Source organism: Terrapene carolina, unplaced genomic scaffold (assembly GCF_002925995.2).
Source record: "Terrapene carolina triunguis isolate 2854851 unplaced genomic scaffold, T_m_triunguis-2.0 Scaffold42, whole genome shotgun sequence".
NCBI lineage: Eukaryota > Metazoa > Chordata > Testudines > Emydidae > Terrapene > Terrapene triunguis.
In genome coordinates this window covers 52041401-52060855 of record NW_020664393.1, presented here as the reverse complement: position 1 = coordinate 52060855, position 19455 = coordinate 52041401, and the positions used below count along the sequence as shown (strand labels likewise).

The 19455-nt window shown below is 41.3% G+C and overlaps 1 protein-coding gene across 5 annotated transcripts in view; it reads right to left on the bottom strand.

Moving 5' to 3' along the window:
• Positions 1 to 19175, bottom strand: part of COLEC11 (collectin subfamily member 11) — a 44188-nt gene extending 25013 nt beyond the window's left edge. Inside the window, exons 1-2 of one of the 5 annotated variants that reach the window (XM_024215793.1) lie at positions 16430 to 19175; positions 3773 to 3928 (exon numbers count right to left, since the gene is read on the bottom strand). In XM_024215793.1, coding sequence (XP_024071561.1) covers positions 3773 to 3902 — 130 coding nt within the window. In that variant the 5' untranslated portion in view covers positions 3903 to 3928; positions 16430 to 19175. Of the gene's footprint in view, positions 1 to 3772; positions 3929 to 6247; positions 6288 to 16330; positions 16374 to 16429 lie in introns of those variants that run through there. The other 4 variants (XM_024215794.1, XM_026655252.1, XM_029912374.1 and 1 more) reach the window with 4 other exon arrangements.
• Between the last annotated feature and the right edge of the window lie 280 nt (positions 19176 to 19455).

The following is a 19455-nucleotide window of genomic DNA, read 5'->3' as shown; positions in this document are numbered from 1 at the left end:
AGTCAGCACCTAAGACTATTGTGGGTTTTCTGATGCGGACTAAGACCACCAAAGAGAGAGAGGCTGGTCTTACTGGTTAAGACACTAGACTAGGACTTAGAATATCTGAGTTCTGTTTCTGCCTCTATTTGTTTGACCATCTGTAAGGGGGCAACAATAATAATATTGCCTTTTTCCCCACTTTCTTGTATCTTTTCCTTGCCTTTTAAGTAATTTCGGGCAGCGGCTGTGTCTCACTATATGTTTGTACAGTATCTAGTACAATGATATCCCCTGATTTCAGTTGGGGTCTCTAGGCTCTACCATAATACAAATAATAATAGTAATAATAAACACATAGGCTACTGAGAACCCATTAGCTGGTGATAATTTTCTGTCATTACCAAAGTTCCCTATATGTGAGCAGAACTATTAACACAGGAGTGAATACACAGGAAGAAAGATTATTATAATTATTTTTATGTATTTCATGTCAACTATTTTTGTGCGTGACATATCATTGAGAATATTAAGACAGTCCCTGCTCTGAAGAGTTTACAGTCTCAAAGACAGAAGACAGGACAAATTGGCAAATCCAGAGCTTAGAATAGCTCAGAAGGTTTATATATATATAATTTCTTCTCCATAACAATAATAAACTCACTTCTTATGGGCCTGGCAGAAGTACTAGTGTTTTATGAGAGGTTTGAATGAGCAATGTAGTTGGTCTTAATCCTCCATCTCTTCTCTCATGTACCATCATGCTTTTCTAATTATTAATCTTATACTTCTGAATTTCTAAATCATGCATCATTGTGCTATGTGGACTCCCAGAACCACAGTATCCTTCCTCTTCCCAGTCCCATCTAGGTCCCAGGATAAATCATCTCGTCTATTTCATTAGGTTTATATTTTTTTTTAAAAAACCTAAGATGTGAGTACATGAATGAGTAAATCGCTGTGTGGCTTTTTTATTTTTTATTTCTTATTCCCTTCTTTTTCCAGTCTTATTTCCATTCCAAGTTTCCTTCCTTCTCTATATTCCATTTTCTTCTTCCCATTTTCTCTCCATTGTTCTTTTCTTTGGGTCCTCTCTCTTTCCTTATCTCTGTCCATTCCTAAGTCTCCCTTATTATCTTTTTTTTCTACCCCTCCTAGAAATCTCTTTCCCTTTCCAGGGTATCCCAATTCCCACACTTCCCAGGGTCCCCAACATCTCTTTCCTCTGTTCCCCATAACCTCTCTTCTTCCCCCATTCTCCCCAACGCCTACTACAGACATGTTCCAGGTATAAGCTCCCAGTAAGGAACAGGGATGGGAGATCTTCTGGGACATCCTTCTGAGGTAGTCAGAGCCCAGCTGGCTGTGTTGGGCTCCATTATGAGATGCTTTGTTCCACTGTGGCCACAGATATCAGTGGCAACTCAGCAGCGGAGGAGCTATGGCATATTTAAGTGTTGCTTGTGAGAAGCATTCAGCTCTGCACAGGAGCTGAGTTTTGGGCATATGGCCATACATATACTCAGTTTAGCGGAAATCTTGGTCATTCCTGACATGGGCTGGATTTGAGCCAACAGATGAAAGGCTCTGTATATCACTACCACTCCTCTGAGACAGTCAGTCCCCCGACAGTTTAGTTTGGGCATTGGTGGCTTTTAAGTGATTTTACATTAAGCTTAGCAGACCATTATGTGCCTCACTGAAATTGTACATCAATCACCCTCACCATGTCAATGGCTGTTTCTAATTAGGTGGAGTGAAAGCACTAAAGCATTCTGGTTTTCAGGCTTCCTCACTGTTTTATGGCTCTATTCCTGATTACCTTACTAAAAAAAAAGAGGCCAGAATTATTGCTGGGAAAGTTGTATTATATTGTAATAATAGCAATTTTAGCATTTAGATGGCACTAAGTGCTTTATAAGCATTAACTAACTAATCCTCCCAAAACTACTATGAGGTGATGAATGTGTGTACACAGAATTATCCTAATTATACAAATGGGGAAATGAAAGGAGAAAGGCTAAGGGACTGGCCCATGGACACAGAGAAAGTCAACAACAGAACCAAGATTAAAGTTCCTCGTTCCCCATGCTGCGTTCTGACCACTTGATCATTCTTCTCTATCACTAGGTCAGGGGTAGGCAACCTATGGCACGTGTGCTGAAGGCGGCACGAGAGCTGATTTTCAGTGGCACTCACACTGCCCAGGTCCTGGCCACAGCTCCGGGGGCCTCTGCATTTTAATTTAATTTTAAATGAAGTTTCTTAAACATTTTTAAAACCTTATTTACTTTACATACAACAATAGTTTAGTTATATATTATAGACTTATAGAACGAGACCTTCTAAAAACGTTAAAATGTATTACTGGCACGCGAAACCTTAAATTAGAGTGAATAAATGAAGACTCGGCACACCATTTCTGAAAGGTTGCCGACCCCTGCACTAGGTTATGCAATAATAAATTTGATAATGCTGTTATTTGTGTGACATCCATACTAAAGACAGCAGATGAATGGAAATAATTAAGGCTCAGTCAAACCATGGATTGTCTGAATGCATCAAACTAACACTGCTCTACTTTTCACCCCCACCTCTGGTGTTAACATGGTTAAGAGTTAAGGGACCAGCCTATGAAAAGAAAACTCTACCTTTTTTCTCAGGTCAGTGATCTGAAAACTCATGAGGTAAAGCATTTCTCAGTTCTGCAGTAAAAATAAGAGTTTTATTACTGGGCTTAACACTGGTGGCACCTATCTTAAATGAGTGACATCATCTGACAATAGAGGCACAACCACAAGAAAAACTGTAAGGTTTCATATGTAGATAAATTGTATAATTTTTAAACAATGCAAGTTTGTCAGCTGATGATATGTTAATTGTTCCTAGTCTGTAGCTCACAGAGTCTCTTGCCATACACACTTATTGGGAATGGCACATATAACATTCTTATATACATCTCAGGCAAAAACCTGGCCCTATTGAAGTCAATGGGAGTTTTGTTATTGACTTCAATAGGGCCAAGATTTTGCACACACCCTTAATTCAGATCATTATGTATAATATTGGCAACACATGCTATTGCTTCAGAACAATAATTAATTTAGACATGCTGTGCTATTTAAATTACGGATGCCAAGGTATTCCTTTACATGAAGAGACCAATATTTTGTCTTACCATCTGTATCAGGCAATATTCTTGGCCAAAATGTAGAGCAAATAGTAAGCAGCTTTATTTTCATACTCATACCTGGCCAAACTCCGAGAGGCACGGAGCATTTAAGTCAATGGAAGTTGAAGGTGCTCCGCATTCTCAGAGTTTGCCACAAAGAAAGGTGTACTTCAGTTTAGCAAATATAGTTATTGATTACTTCCAAGTAGTCCCTCTCAAAGGGGCAATAAAGGCTTATAAAACGTTTTCTAGACAGTCAGAACACAGAGCCAGATTCTGCAACCTTTATGTACGTTGAGTACTACTCATGAGCATAAACCCACTGAAGTCATCAGGAAAACCCATCTGAGTAACCAGGGCTACTCTTCATGAGTGGGCTTTGCAGAGTCAGGCCTGCAGTTTGTAACCATGTTGTTTTAATGGACACAAATCATGTTACAAACTGTGCTTGGCCATGTTTGGAAAATTATTTCAAATCCTACTATGGAAAGGGCAATTGTAAGGCACCTTGTAGAGATGTTAGTCCCTGCTAGAAATTGCATATGACTTGAAATTGGTTCAAATAAACCTGTACGAAAAAAGGGATTAATATTTAGGCAGAGGGAGAGACTCAAACATTACCTTTGAGGCCTGGAACAAGAATCTGAACAGAGCAGGACTCTTCTGCAATATGTTGAGGATATCCAGATCTTAACAGTGACAGGAAGGCAAGGCTAATTAGAGTCACCAGAAAAAACAGATCTCTCTTCATAATGAGCACTTGCAGGTCACTGACTCCTAAACAAAAGAATGAATAAACAGTCATGGGAATTCCAAAGGCTTCTAATAGTTTCTAAGAGCATGCAGTGTGGCACCACGAATGGTGTATGTTTGTGCATACTATAGCCTAAATAGCATGAAAAAATGTGTACAGGTTGTATGCCTAATAAACATATGTTGTACTGTACGATAGGGTTTTATGGTCATTCAGCAGTTCCTTTTAAGACTACACTGGTTGAGGTAAAATTCAGAAGACAAATTAGGTAAAAAAGATGGGATTCTGAGTAAAATTCCCCTCTCTTAACCAAAAAAAAAAAAAAAAAAGGAAGAAGACCACTGAAAGAAAAGAATAAATTTAAATTTACAAAATAAATAAAGTAAAAAAAAAAGAATTCAAAGAAAAAAACACCCAACAAAAAAAAAAAAAAAAAAAAAAAAGGAAGAAGACCACTGATAGGTAAGACTTATTTTCTATTTTCCATATCTGTCAATGGAAAAGATGCCCAGTAGAGGTGGGGTTACCATCAATGTCGAATGAAGAAATGTACCAGGGATTTACATGGAAAGATACAAATATCTGAGTTGACATCCCAAGGTAGGAGAATGCATAAATTTTACCTTTCACAGCTTTGATAGCTGCCACTGGTATCTTTATAGTAGTCGATGCAAGAGCCCTTATTTAGAAATAAATCTTCAATTTCATCATGGAGTGTAAATACACCAGAGTCTTTAATAAATCCAGGAGGTCCTCTACATCTGAGCAAGGTGAGTAACAACTTTGGAAAGAGACTTAAGACTAGTCTATACTTGAAGTGCTACAGTGGCACAGCTTCATCAGTGCAGCCGCGCCGCTGTAGCATGTGTGGTGTAGATGCTCTATGCTGACAGGAGAGAGCTCTCCCGGCAGCATAATAAAACCACCTCCCCGAGAGGTGATAGCTATGTCGTGGGAGAAGCACTCCACCAACATAGCACTGTCCACACCTGCAGTTAGTTCAGTGTAACTTACATCTCTCAGGAGGTGGCTTATTCACACCCCTGAGTGACATAAGTTACACCAACATAAGTTGTAGTGTGTACAAGCCCTTAGCTCATTAAAATCACAGCCTCTTACAAATCTGTCAGTGAAACAGGCTTCATACTGTTATGTTGTAGGTAGACCTTTTGGGAAAAGAAACTGCCCAGAAATACAGTTTGATTGACTAGTCACCAAAAGCTGATCTATGAGAAGACTGCAAAAATGCTCTTTCAGGAGAGAAAAGAATTATCACAGTCCTCCTTATTTCTTCCTTTGACTAGCACTTTGTAATAGCAGGAGTAGGGAGAAAATGAAAACCAGATCAAAGTGTCAAGATATGGAGAAGATGTCTGTCACTAATCCAGGTTCTTCTGTGTAGCCACTGCACACTGTGTGCAGGTTTATGGCTAGACTGAACAAATTGATATCAGGCTATCATGGGGGTAGCTCAAAAGATCAGTAATGGGACATGAAGTCTTTCACCCCATGCCATCAATTTAATTCTAGCCTAATGTGATTGTAATTGAAAGTCCCTGCCATTTGATTGCTGTATTCAGAAGCCAGTGTGAAATGAGCAGGTGGTCTCAATCCAGTTACAGATGCAATTCACCATCAGAATTGGCACATTTGGTGGGAATCTCGGCAGCAAGGCTAAATACTGAATGAGCATACAGTCTGAATCGCCCTCACAATGCTAATGGCTAAGATGTGACCCTGGTTACACTTCCACACAGAGGAATAAGAGCACAAAAGGGTCCCTTTATTCTCCCGCATGGGCTACCATATCCTGGGAGAGGTGAGAAGTCAAGGAACACTCAAGGAAGACAAGGCCATTGAAGAAAAGCTAAATGAATTCTATGCATCGGTCTTCACTACAGAGGATGTGAGAGAGATTCCACCCCTGAACCATTCATTTTAGGTGACAAATCTGAGGAACTGTCCCAGACTGAGGTGTCAGCACAGGAGGTTTTGGAACAAATTGATAAATTAAACAGTAATAAGTGACCAGGACCAGGTGGGATTCACCCAGGAGTTCTGAAGGATCTCAAATATGAAATTGCAGAACTACTAACTGTGGTATGTAACCTATTGGTTAAATTAGCCTCAGTACCAGAGATGACTGAAGGATAGCTTGTAATGCTGATTTTTTAAAAAGGATCCAGAAGTAATCCTGACAATAACAGGCTGGTAAACCTAATTTCAGTACCAGGCAAACTGGTTGAAACTATAATAAAAAACAGAATTATCAGACACATAGATGAACACAGTATGTTGGGGAAGAGTCAACACAGCTTTTGTAAAGGGAAATCATGCCTCACCGCTCTATTAGAATTCTTTGAGGGGTCAACAACATGTGGAGAAGGGTGATCCAGTGGATATAGTGTACTTGGACTTTCAGAAAGCCTTTGACAAGGTCCCTCACCAAAGGCTCTTAAGCAAAGTAGGCAGTCATGGGATCCGGGGAAAGTCCACTCATGGATCAGTAACTGGTTAAAAGATAGTAAACAAAGGGTAAGAATAAATGGTCAGTTTTCACAGTTGAGAGAGGTAAATAGCAGGGTCCCCCAAGGATCTGTACTGGGACCAGAGCTGTTCAACATATTCAAAAATTATCTGCAAAAAGGGGTAAACAGTGAGGTGTCAGAGTTTGCAGATGATACAAAATTACTCAAGATAGTTAAGCCCAAAGCTGACTGCACAGAGATATCTCAAAACTAGTCGATTAGGCAACAAAATGGCAGATGAAATTCAATGTTGATGTGCAAAGTCCTGCACATTGGAAAACATAATGCCAGCTATACATACAATATGATGGGGACTAAATTAGCTGTTACCACTCAAGAAAGAGATCTTGGAGTCATCATGGATAGTTCTCTGAAAACATCCATTCAATGAGCAGCAGCAGTCAAAAAGCTAACAGAATGTTAGGAACCATTAGGAAAGAGACAGATAATAAGGCAGAAAATATCATAATGTCACTGTATAAATCCATGATGCACCCAGACCTTGACCACTGCATCAGTTCTGGTTGCCCCATCTCAAAATATATATATATTAGAATTGGACAAGGTACAGAGAAGGACAACAAAAATGATTATAGGTATGGAACAACTTCCATATGAGGTGAGATTAAAAAGACTGGGACAGTTCCATTTAGAAAAGAGGTGACTAAGGGGGGATATAATAGAGATCTATAAAATCATGAATGGTGTAGAGAAAGTAAGTGTTATTTACCCCTTCACATAACAAAAGAACCAGGGTGTCAGGGTGTCACCCAATGAAATTAATAGGCAGCATGTTTAAGGCAAACATAAGGAAGTACTCCTTCAGACAACACAGTCAACCTGTGGAACACATTGCCAGGGATGTTGTGATGGCCACATGTATAACTGGGTTCAAAAAAGAATTAGATAAATTCATGGAGGATAAGTCCATCAATGGCTATTAGCCAGGATGCTCAGGTACACAACCTCATGCTCTGGGTATCCCTAAAGCTCTGACTCCCAGAAGATAGGACTGGACAACAGGGGATAGATCACTCGATAATTGCCCTGTTCCATTCATTCTCTCTGAAGCATCTGGCAACGGCCACTGTCAGAAGACAGTTTAGTGGGTTCAATGGACCATTTGTCTGACCCAGTTTGGACATTTCTGTGTTCTATAACCATCTTTTATGTATTTGAAGACTGCTATCATGTCTCCCCTCAGCCTTCTCTTCTCTAAACATGCCCGGTTCTTTCAACCTTTTCTCATTGGTAATGTTTCCTAAACCTCTTATTTTTAATTATTTCAAAAATAATCCCATCCTCTCCCCGCTACCATCCTCCACCCCCCAAAAAGAAGGCAGTAGACTAGAAAAACTTTTCATACATGAAAGATTTAAGCAGGGTGATGTGGAATAAAGTACTGGCTGGAGCATCATAGGAAAAGAGGAGTTACAAAAAAACCAAGCAATACAATCAGGGACGCAAACACAACTTTAGAAAAACTTTTGTGACTTGTGGAATTTTAGGGAAACTATCTCAGCCCCTGAGAACATTTTTACTCATTCAAGTTTCCAAATAACAGATCATCGAGAGACCATCAGAGAACCACAGAGGCAGAGACCTTCATTAGGAGAGCCGCCTGCAAAAACATTGTTGAACTGACCAGAGGCCAGATTAAGACAAGGCCCAACAAGTATTTTGTACTCCAGATCTTTGGTGAGTGGAGTCAACACCTGAACCAACCGACACAATAAGATAGCTAAAAGGTTGTCTGTTCCTGCATATTCTTGAAGTCAAGTGATGATATCAGCATCTAAGTTCCATTCTATCCTTCATGACTGTGAGGGAAGGCTTGGAAATGTGACCTGAGTATAACTGAGGCAGTGACATCTACCTGACTCCGCAGATAGCCTAAAATCATGTAAGAGGTGTGAACTGCTCTCACCCATCTTAAATGGGTTGTTGGTGCTGAAATCTGCTGCTATTTTGGCGGCCCCACTGTCACCATCCCAGCAGGGGAATCTGGTGGAACAAAGGGTGAGTGTTCCTGTCATCTCATTATGGTTTTACTTGGGTGGTGTCAAGTGATGTCCCATTCTCTCTCTCTCTCTCTCTCACACACACACACACACACTCCTCACCTCAGTGAATGGGAGCTGAGTTTTCCTGCCTCTGGAACGGATGATGCCCACCTGAAGAGAGGGAGTTGTGGTTCAGGATGAGGGGAGGAGGCACCAACCAACCCAAATAAAAGTGATGATGGGCCCCTGTACCAGCATGTCACACCACTCATGTAGATGGCCCCTGCAACTACCATCCCAGAGTGGGATGCAGGGCCGGCTCCAGGCACCAGCTTGGCAAGCAGGTGCTTGGGGCAGCCACTCCGGAGAGGGGCGGCGGTTCCAGCTATTCGGCGGCAATTCCGCGGACGGACCCTCACTCCCGCTGGGAGCGAAGGACCTTCTGCCGAATTGCTGCCGCAGATCGCGATTGCGGCTTTTTTGGGGGGTGGGGGGGCTGCTTGGGGCGGCCAAAACCCTGGAGCCGGCCCTGGGATGAGGCCACAGCATGGGGACAGGGCCACAGTATGGGGGTTGGTCCTTGGGGAATCCACATAAGGATGGGCCTGTGGTCCCAATTTGCCTTAAATTGTCCTTGGAACTGACAACGAGTCTGCCCAACGACAGCCATAGAATTAAGAGTCTTAGAATAAAATCTGTGCTGACTGGAGCCACTGCCTGGACAATAGGGCAACTAAAAGATTGTCTGTTCCTGTATATTCTTGAATTTAGGGTTTGCATAAACCTACAGAAATTCCTATTACAATGAATGTCCTCTGCTTTTCAAGAACTGAGAACTGTGAACAAAGTTGCCATTTTAGTCATTGCTGCTGGCTCGTAGATCTAGTTCTCCAAAGCATGTACAAGTCCAATGTTCCCTCTAATTTTTTCCATCCATGTGTGGAATGAATTTTGTTATAGGCACCAATATTGAGGTAATGTGCGGGTGTGCGCGACCAGTAGAAGCAAAAAACCTAGATATAATATATATTTTTTAAAAGTTACCATAGGGATAATTACTCCAGCCAGGACAGGTTAGGCATTTTAGAACTCACTACTCAACTAATTAAATTTAAGCATGAGAGAAATAAAATTATGAAATGCATAGACTAGTCAAAGAATAAAATTACAGAGAATATATGTGCATTGCAGGAAGTACCAAGAAGTAACAACAACAAAACAACAACACAAGTATGTGTTGGGAGGTGAGTGTGTCAGAGACAGTGTATCAGAGACAGTGTGTGTGAGTATGCATGAGAGAAAGAGACACACACACACACACACATGCACACAGAGAAAGACAGATTGTGTGAGTGCTGGCTGCTGGGGAAGTCTATGGGAGACCATGCACTGTCTCTTTAAGGCACTCACACCAGAAGTCTCAGACTGCAGCTGAGAGCTCTCCTGCTCCTGAGCTCTGTCCCCCACTCTGTGGAGATGGGGTACATGGGCAGGAGGAAAGTGGGGAGAGGGGGACACCCTGACGTCATCCCCTACTCTGCACAGCAAGCAGGAGGATCCCGGGAGCAGCTGGCCAGGAGCTCCAAGCCAGAGGAGCAACGCGGCTGCAGAGCAGCAGGGGGAGGGGCACTTGAACACGTTGCCGCTGTGCACAGCTCTGTTAACAAAGTGCACAGCCCTTGATTCACTCCTGGGCGGCCACACAACCGTGCAGTGTAGAGGGAATGCAGCGTACAACCATTCTGATTATGAAACTAGAGGCGAGCCCAAGCTGGAAAGTTCAAATACAGATCTGGATTTCAATTTTCCCAGGATTTTGAGGCATTTCAGATATAGTGATTTGTTGGTGCATTCTGCAGAGATAGGGGCCAAACACAAAGTTTAGATTCAGCTTTAACGTTTGACGTGTTCTGATGCAGGGTTTTGATTCCCACCTGTCTCTTATTGTAATTATTTTTAAAAGGGGAATAAGAGCAACTAATGTTAATGTATTGAAAAAGATTAACTAGTAAAATTGTTTAAATGATGGTGAGTGGATCATTTTCATACATTGTTATGCTTGGAAATTAAATGCTAATAGTTGACTTAAAAGGTTTGTGTGATGGGCTGCAAAGACAAAAAACTAGAGACATGAATAAATATCTAAATGTCAACGCTACATATTTCTATAAATGGGAACATAACTGTTGGTGTCATTAACCAACTGTAAACTCCATTAATTAACTGTAAACTCTACAACACAAGAAACAGGGAAAAGGTTTTGTCAAAAATATAACACACTTTGGACTGAAGAACCATAAGGTTTGTGGAAGAAGGCAAAAGAGTAAATCTAAGCTGATGTGAAGTTTGGGAAGCCTAATTGCCTCATAGAAAGTCCTGGGTTACTCCATAGATACATTTAACTCTGCCTCAAGAGAGCTATTCTGCCAACACAGAGCTTGTGAGGTTCAGACCTGGGTGTATATATGGCTCCCCTTGCCAAAACTTGGAGAGGTTGACTAGTTTCTCAGGAAAAATAATGTTTTTAAAACAATGGACCAAATTTATTCCTGGTGTGCTCCAACTGAAGTCAATGGAATTATACACCTCTACCCCGATATAACGCGACCCGATATAACACGAATTCGGATATAACGCGGTAAAGCAGCACTCTGGGGGGGGGGGCTGCGCACTCCGGCGGATCAAAGCAAGTTCGATATAACGCGGTTTCACCTATAACGCTGTAAAATTTTTTGGCTCCCGAGGACAGCGTTATATCTGGGTAGAGGTGTATTAGGATAAGTTTATTCTACTAAATGAGAGCTGAAGATGTAAAGATTTTACATGATATAAAGAAACAAGTGTATAATTTTATTTCATTTCTCATTAATTATTGGTTATTGATTGCTATATATGTTACATAATATTTCTCTCAGAATATCATACTCATGGTCTCAGTCAGATGACAAGATCCCTGATACTTGTTCACATGCAGCAAGATTTTCAAATGTGGTCCATGATTTTGGGTGCCCACCTTGAGACACATTGGATCTAATTTTCAATTATGCTGAGCACCCAAACTTCCCCGAGGGTTCAATTATAAGTGCTCAACGCTTCTGAAAACCAGGTCCCCTCATTGTCTCAGTTATGCCCTAACCCTGTAAAAATGACTGCATGTGACCTCGGTAGTGCAGCCAGTTGCACTTATTTGTAGGAACCAAGAGAGTGAGGCACCCTAATTTAGTGGACGCTTTTGAAAATATTGGCCATGAATTGGCATAAAGGTTGTTTCTTTACTGTGTAGCAAGATCAGGGGAGAGCTGTGTGAAATTTGGCACTTTCAGCTGATGGGATCTACATTGTTACCAACCCCAAGTATTCAAAAATCATGAGTCAAGCTGCAAAGAATCATGATTTTTAAAAAATCTCATGATTTTTAAGCCAATTTATTTTAGTTTGTCATTGATTTCTGAGCCTTTAGGGTGCATGCAGGTCATATTTACAAGCTTCTCTACAACCCCAAGCACTATAAACTTGTACTTTAAAAAAAAAAAAGATAGCTGAGATTCTCTAGGAGCCAGGGCTTTCAAAAAATACCAAATATTCCAATTCTCACAATAAAATCATGAGAGTTGGCAACCCTTCCATATAGCTGGAATGGCTTAAAGTCCAGGATATTAATAAACTAAGCCCTTCTACTCTCGAATCCTCCCCAAATGGCTGCAGAGAAAAACATGACCCACAGCTACCAGCAGCTTCCTCCTTTCTACATTCAGAGAGTTCTAGCTCAAGTTCTGGGCTCAAGCGCAGTAATATGGCACCACAGAGAGGTGATCTAGCAGGTAACCCACTCCTAAATTATTTAAGGCTTTAGAGGTTAAAACCAACACCTTGTGGTCTACTCACAGTCAGTGCAGGTTATATAGGGTGCTGTCCCTTTTTAATATCTGTACTGGCTCTTCTCTCAGCTGGCCCTTTCTGGGTTACCTAGGGAGGTGGTGGAATCTCCTTCCTTAGAGGTTTTTAAGGCCCGGCTTGAAAAAGCCCTGGCTGGGATGATTTAGTTGGGGATTGGTCCTGCTTTGAGCAGGGGGTTGGACTAGATGACCTCCTGAGGTCCCTTCAAACCCTGGTATTCTATGATTCTATGATTTCTGCCATGCTCCTACCAACTTCTTGTATGCATTTTATGAGGTCCTTCTCTTCTGTGATTCGGTCTAGAAGGTTACTTGCAGTGACCCCATTAATGACAGGAGTGTCAAACACCAGAGAGAGAATGATGCTGTTGCCTGCTGGTTAGGGCACCCTCCAATCGCTCTTTCATTATTTATCCACAATGGAATGGTTTCAACAGGAGAGAATGAGGGAGCCCCCCACATCAGAATATTCCAAAGTCCAATGGTTAGAGCACTCTTAAGAGACCCCTTGTTCAAATCCTCTCTCCTCTTCTGGTAAAGGGGGGGCAAAATTGAACCTGGGTCCCCACATCCCAGATGAGTGCTTTAACTGCTAGGCTAAGAGTTATAGAGGTGGGGACCACTACCTCCTCTTCCCCCTGTTTTGTGTGGAGAGCCTAACTCAATCCCACAAAAAATATCTTAGGTGCCTAAGCCACCTGGAGTCAGGAGGACACATTCCCGTTCGTGTAATGCTAAGCAAAGCTAGGCATCTCCCTGCAGTCTGGACTTAGGTGCCTATCTCTGGGAGAGGGGCAGGGCTTAGCACACTCTCCCCCCTCAACATTTCCCCATGGCTAATTTAGGCAGTTCCCCCTCACCTAGCGTGCTGGCTTTTTGAGATGGCATTGGTAGGCATCTCTGTCTCCCCCATGTGTTATATAGGAAACCTAGATGTCCAACTCAGGCTTTGAGGATCACAGTGTTGTTCCTTTCATTTTCTAGGCTCTGGGATGCTCAGCATTGGTACCCCTAAGTCCCTTTAAGATCCCACCCTTCATGGCATTTTGAAAAGCACCATTGGGAGTTAGGCTCCTAGGTGCTTTTGAAAATCCCACTATACACCTAATTACAACTTTAGAATCCTAAATACCTTTAAAAATCTGTCCCTCAGTCTCTCTGTCCTTCAGTTCCCCTTCTGTAAAATGGGGATAACACTTCCCTACCTCACAGGCAGCGGCGGCTCCAGGCTCCCACGCTACAAGCACGTGCCTGGGGCGGCAAGCTGCAGGGGGCGGCCTGCTGGTCCCTGCGAGGGCGGCAGGCAGGGTGCCTTTGGCGGCTTGCCTGTGGGAGGTCCGCCGGGCCTGCGAATTCGGCGGCAATTCGGCGGCAGGTATGCCGAAGCCACGGGACCGGCGGACCTCCTGCAGGCAAGCCACCAAATCCGCGGGACCAGGGACCTCCCGCAGGCATGCCGCCAAAGGCAGCCTGCCTGCCGTGCTTGGGACGGCAAAAAAGCTAGAGCCGCCCCTGCTCACAGGGTGCTTGTGAAGATAACTACATTAAAGATAGTGAGGTGCTCATCACTATAGGATCTGGAGGCCACAGAAGTACCTTAGTTCGATAGGAGTGAATCCATGATAAGCATTGGGATTTGATACTGCCTATGAGCAAACATGGTTTTCCAAACACAGATGAAGTTTTCAACTGCTAACATTTCAGAGGCTGGCTAGTTTGCAGGTGGCTGATGACTAGAGTTGGGCTAATTTTCTGGGTTATTTGGGGGCTGGGAGAGTAGAACAGAGTATTTTTTCCCCCATAGAAATTTGACCAAAAAATGGAAAAAAAATATTTTTGTGGAAGATTTCCTTACGAAGTGTTGAGTTTTTGGCAAAACTGAAAGTTTTGGGGCAAAATCAAGAGATGTAATGGCTCTGGGGAGTTGTAGTATGCTCCTCATGTCCCCATTCTCTTCTATGGGCCAAGGTCACCAGCTGGACTACATCTCCCATAATGCACAGGTTTACCTCTGCAAAAGGGTGATGTGGTATAGGAGATGTAGTGCAGCTAGGGATCCCAGCCCATAGAGAAGAATGGGGACTTGCAGCAAACTACAACTTCCATTTTTAGCCAAAATACTTTTAAGTTTTGGCTGAAATATTTTGGTTAAAAAGAAAACTAACAAAATTTTCCACAGAAAAGACACTTTACAAAAAAAGTTGTGTCAAAACCCCCTGTCCAAAAAAAGTTTAAACTGAAAACTTTTGAGCAATCCCTAATGTAGAGTAAAAATGAAGTTTTGAAAGCTACATGAATTCACTCAGAGAGATTTCAACATGGTAGCCCCACTACAAGTTATGTGATAGGACTCTGCTGCTTCCACAATGCAGTTTTGTACTGGTCATCAGGCAAAGTCACAGGTTTGGCTATGAATTTGGATTATGACTTGCATACTCCTATTAAAAGTGTTAGTGATACAGAACATGCTATTTTTAGGTGATTCTATGTTGGCAGATGTTCACATCTAGGGTGAATTTTCTAAAGACAAACAAACATTCTTAAAGGGACATAGTCAACGTAAAAAACCCACAAACAAAAGCCACCCACTTCTTGTCAGAAACATTTTTTTTTAATCTCTTATTTGTATTACAGCAGTGTCTAGAGACCCTAACCAACATCGGCACTGCATTATGTCACACACTGAATAAACACAGTAAAAGTCAGTCTCTGCCCCAGAAACTTACAAGTAATCCTTCAGGTTACTATTAATGAAAAGATTATGGAAGAAAATATTCACAGAATCAACTACAGGATCAGAGCCACAATATCATCTTTTTGCCTGGTCTCTGTTTCAGTTCTAATCAAAATCAGTTGGATTTCAAAGCATTAAAATTAAAATGCAATACCTTTTTAAGAATATACATTTAGGCATCTTGATCAAAATTTTACAGACATTTTTAATAAGTGATATCATAGAAGGATTGGGAATTTGATTAATAAAAATTACATCAATGATCTTTTCTTTAAATCAATGGTTGGTTTACATCCTCCAATATCTTTACTGCTTTAAATGAGCATGCTCGTAAATATGAAATATCTAACACCAAAATACTCCAAAAACCAGCTGCTGAGAATGGAAAAATTGCTATTATCTTTCAGTTACATTTTCAGAGTAACTAGTGACTAGTAATTTGTAATCATTTAATCTCAGGAGTTTCTTTTATTTCTTTGTATGAGAAGTGAAAAATAAAGTGGTGCATTTCACTTCTCTAATTAGATACTCAATTTTATAAGAAACGTTTCCCCTCCCAAACCTCACAGCCAATATCCAGATCTATAAGCTGCATATATATATGAACCTTTCATTTTAATAAAGTTTCCCTTTATCCAATATACACTAATCCCGGTCCTAATTATCCTTGACGCAATCTCTACTGAGTTACCCCTTTACTAGCCATTGGTGTATTCTGTCATTATCGGATCCTCTACAGTCTACTTCAGTATGACACCACTGCCACATGTCTTCTATCCTTTTCTTTGGGGGCTATGTTATAAACTCATCTTTCGTAATAGATGAAGACATCCTGGTGCCCCAGAACAGACAGAGAGACTGAGAAATGTGTTTAGCATTTCTAGTCTTAAATGGCTATATTGATTATGTTATGAAGAATCACAGCCAGTTCTCTCCTGCCACTCTGGCAATTAAATCATGTGTGTTCTAACCAAACATGCTATGCTGAAATTACTAAAATCAGAACCAGTGGCTATGAAAAGTTAATACATTTCAATTTCAGTTGTTAAAAACAAAACAAAAATTAAAAAAAAATCTTATTTTAATTCACTTTCTCTTGCTCAGAAATATCTTTGACACTCTTACAAACCCCAAGTTAAACAGGGATTTTTTTTAGCTAAATCAGGCTTTTGCAAGCAGTAAGGTCCACATTCTCTCTCAGAATACAGTACATCAAACTTTGTTTCTTATCCTGCACCTAACCCACACCAGTTGTCAGACATACTTTGAATGTTGCCACTCACATGTCCAGTCTCTATCTTACATCCAGACTTTTTCCTCCTTACATGCTTCTAATCAGTAAAACCGCAAAAATCTCTCCTACCTTATGATTGCTGAGAAAATGGGGACTGCAGAGCACACTCTGCCTGCAGGGAAATTGCACAGATGACCCTCATGCTGCTGTTTACAGAAATCTGACAGTTTTTAATTTGAAAAGATGTTGTCTTTTGCTTTTGGACAGTTCAACAAATCAGACAGAACAGTTGCAAGTGCTATCTGTAAACAACTTCCTGTTTGAAATAGATCAGCTGTCCTGCAGCACAATAATTAGGAAAGAAGTGTGGGAAAACTGAAGAGGTCTATGATGTAAGCTGCTTATTTTGGGAATGTACTTTTTTGGGAATGCATTCTCACTGTCCCCTCCCCCTCACTAACAGAGAACCCCTTTGTAACCATTTAGATCCAACTAACCACATACGCATTCGCACCAGAGCACAACTTTTCCTGCATTGCTTTAATTTCAGCAGCTGATATTCAAAAGATGGTGAGTCAAGGGTCCTGCTAAAATTCCAATGTATGTAATTAATACATTCTTTGCCTACCCCAGTTTCTCCTATTTTTGCAACTGGCTACAGTATTTTTCACATCTGGAGTAAAGCATGCCACTGTTTAAAGAGCAGAAGCTCCACACACTGCACAATAATGTAAATACTCAATTCTCCACATGGCTGGTCTCTTCCAAGCCTTTTTGTTTTCTTTACCCCTATGGAACTAACCATTGACAAAGGGAAGCTCCATGCCTGTTGAGGGAGTAGAACATTCAGAAATTCTACAATATAACTCCTGAATTGGGCTATTATGTTGTTGCTGTTCACTCTTAAACAGTTGTCACACTTTAACCCTTCGGTATATAATGGCACTTCAGTGCCGAGAGAAGTAATTCATACATACTTTAAGCATCAGATTTTTCCCCCATGGTCCTAAAGGAACACCCAAAAAGTCACCTTGCCAATGGGAATCCTCAGGTGTTCTGAAGTCATTGTCGCTGGCTCTCCTACCCTCCGCACAGGTGGCACATCAGGGACGGACAAGGATCAGAGATAAGTCCATTGCATTCTGACTGATCTTGGCCATTGTTGGACAGATGATCAAGGAGGACCTAAAAGGTGACTTAGATACCTTTGTCTCCCTTCCCACTACCCCTGCACAAGCTTTGTCAAGCTCATGCTTTGCACAGCTCAGGATTAAGCCTCATGTGCATTTTTGTACAGTCAGTATCACTAACAAAGCCCTTAGGGAGCCATTTGGATGTGCAAAGGCAGATTCATTAAAAAAACCTACTCCCCCCTTTTTGTCACCACAACCAACAACTGTGGCCCACATTATACTAACAATTAACTAGTCTCTAACAAAGGGCTCGTACATTTGTTGGTAACTTGCAATGTAAAGTTTCTTACAGAAATATCAACTGCACAGCTAGAGTTAAAAGTCTGAACAGCTTTTCCCATTATAAATGTAGATCCTTGGGGTTTAATCTCTTGGCCATTTAATTTCCACATTAGGCTGGAACCTGGCAAACAACCCACTTTTTTTTATTATTATTCAATAATTGACTAGATGATGGTAAAATTATGTCAGTGCAAAAGCTCAAAGAGCGGGGACATACAAATGTAAATGTAGAAAGGCCACAATGTCAAATTAAGGGTCTAATCCTATTTACCTTTATTTACGTAAGAAGTGCCACTGACTTCAATGACAATAAAGAGGCAATTAGCATTACACAGAATTGGGTCCAAATAGCAATGCTCCCAATGGAATGCTAAGGAAACTGTTTGACATAAAGAATGCAGCAAAATGAATTCAGTTCAAGTCTTTGAAGATCGTGTTTGAAGAAGCAATGTAACATATATTTACATACATATTTAAATCTCTCTACATAAACACAACTTTGAGAGACAAGAAGGGAAGTATAAAGAGAATCAAAAATCTTTGAAGAAAGTTAGCAGCAAAGGAGATATTAAACATTAAGGGATTTACAAGTAAGTAAGAATATAGAAAGGTTGAATAAAAGAAGCAAAAAAAATTTTTTTTAAATCAAAGAGTGCTAAGGGGAAGACCAGGCACTGTAATGAGAATGCATTCCTGAGTGCTTTTTTCCCAAGAAAAGGGGGGAAAAAGAAAGAGAAACCATTAATGACTTTGGTTCATTTAAGGAGAAAGAAATGGTTTCTCTAACGGAGAGGTAAGGGCAGATTTCCTAGCAGGAAACGAGAAGAAGAAAAAATAATCAAACAAAACCACTTGAAAGCTGGAAGGTGCTTTTCCCAAAAATCACCGAGAGTTCACCCTGCACATGGAATAAAGGATTGGCCCCTAAACCCACTTCTTAAAATAAATAAATAAATAAATAGAAAAGACTGAGGGCAATCTTAACCCAGTTGAAACGACTCCCACTGAAGTCAATGGAGTGCAGGATCACACCCTATGGAGAAAGTTCTGCCTAGAGAACAAAACCCATCAACAACCTTAAACTATTTAAAATAATAAATCAGACAGTTTTAACCACGATGCCCCTGGTGAGAGCGTCACAAATACAATTCCAGTACTTCAGAGAGTAGCAACTGTTCCCTCTATTCTTCTGTGGGCACTCAGCACCGCACAAAGGGGCAGGGAGGGGAGGCAGCAGCTCTATGATCCTGCCCTCCTGTGCAGCAGCTCGCTCATGGTGCAGCCAGTGCAGAACCCCTGCCCTTTGGGCCATTCAGAAAGGGAATGTACTGTCTTGTGCTCACCCTGTGGCAGTGCAAATCTATGCTACTCTTCATTTGGGCCAGTATCTAAACACACTTTGGCCCTCCATGAAGCAGATAGGAAAGCACTGTAATAGACAAGAATAGCAATACAGGAAATAGACAATAGCAGGTAGAGCAGGGATTCTCAAACTGGGGGTCACGAGCTGTCAGCCTCCACCTGAAACCCCGCTTTGCCGCCAGCATTTATAATGGTGTTAAATATATAAGAAGTGTTTTTAATGTATAAGAGGGAGTCACACTCAGAGGTGTTCTGTGTGAAAGGGGTCACCAGTAGAAAAGTTTGAGAACCACTGAGATAGAGGGCTATTCAGAGCCA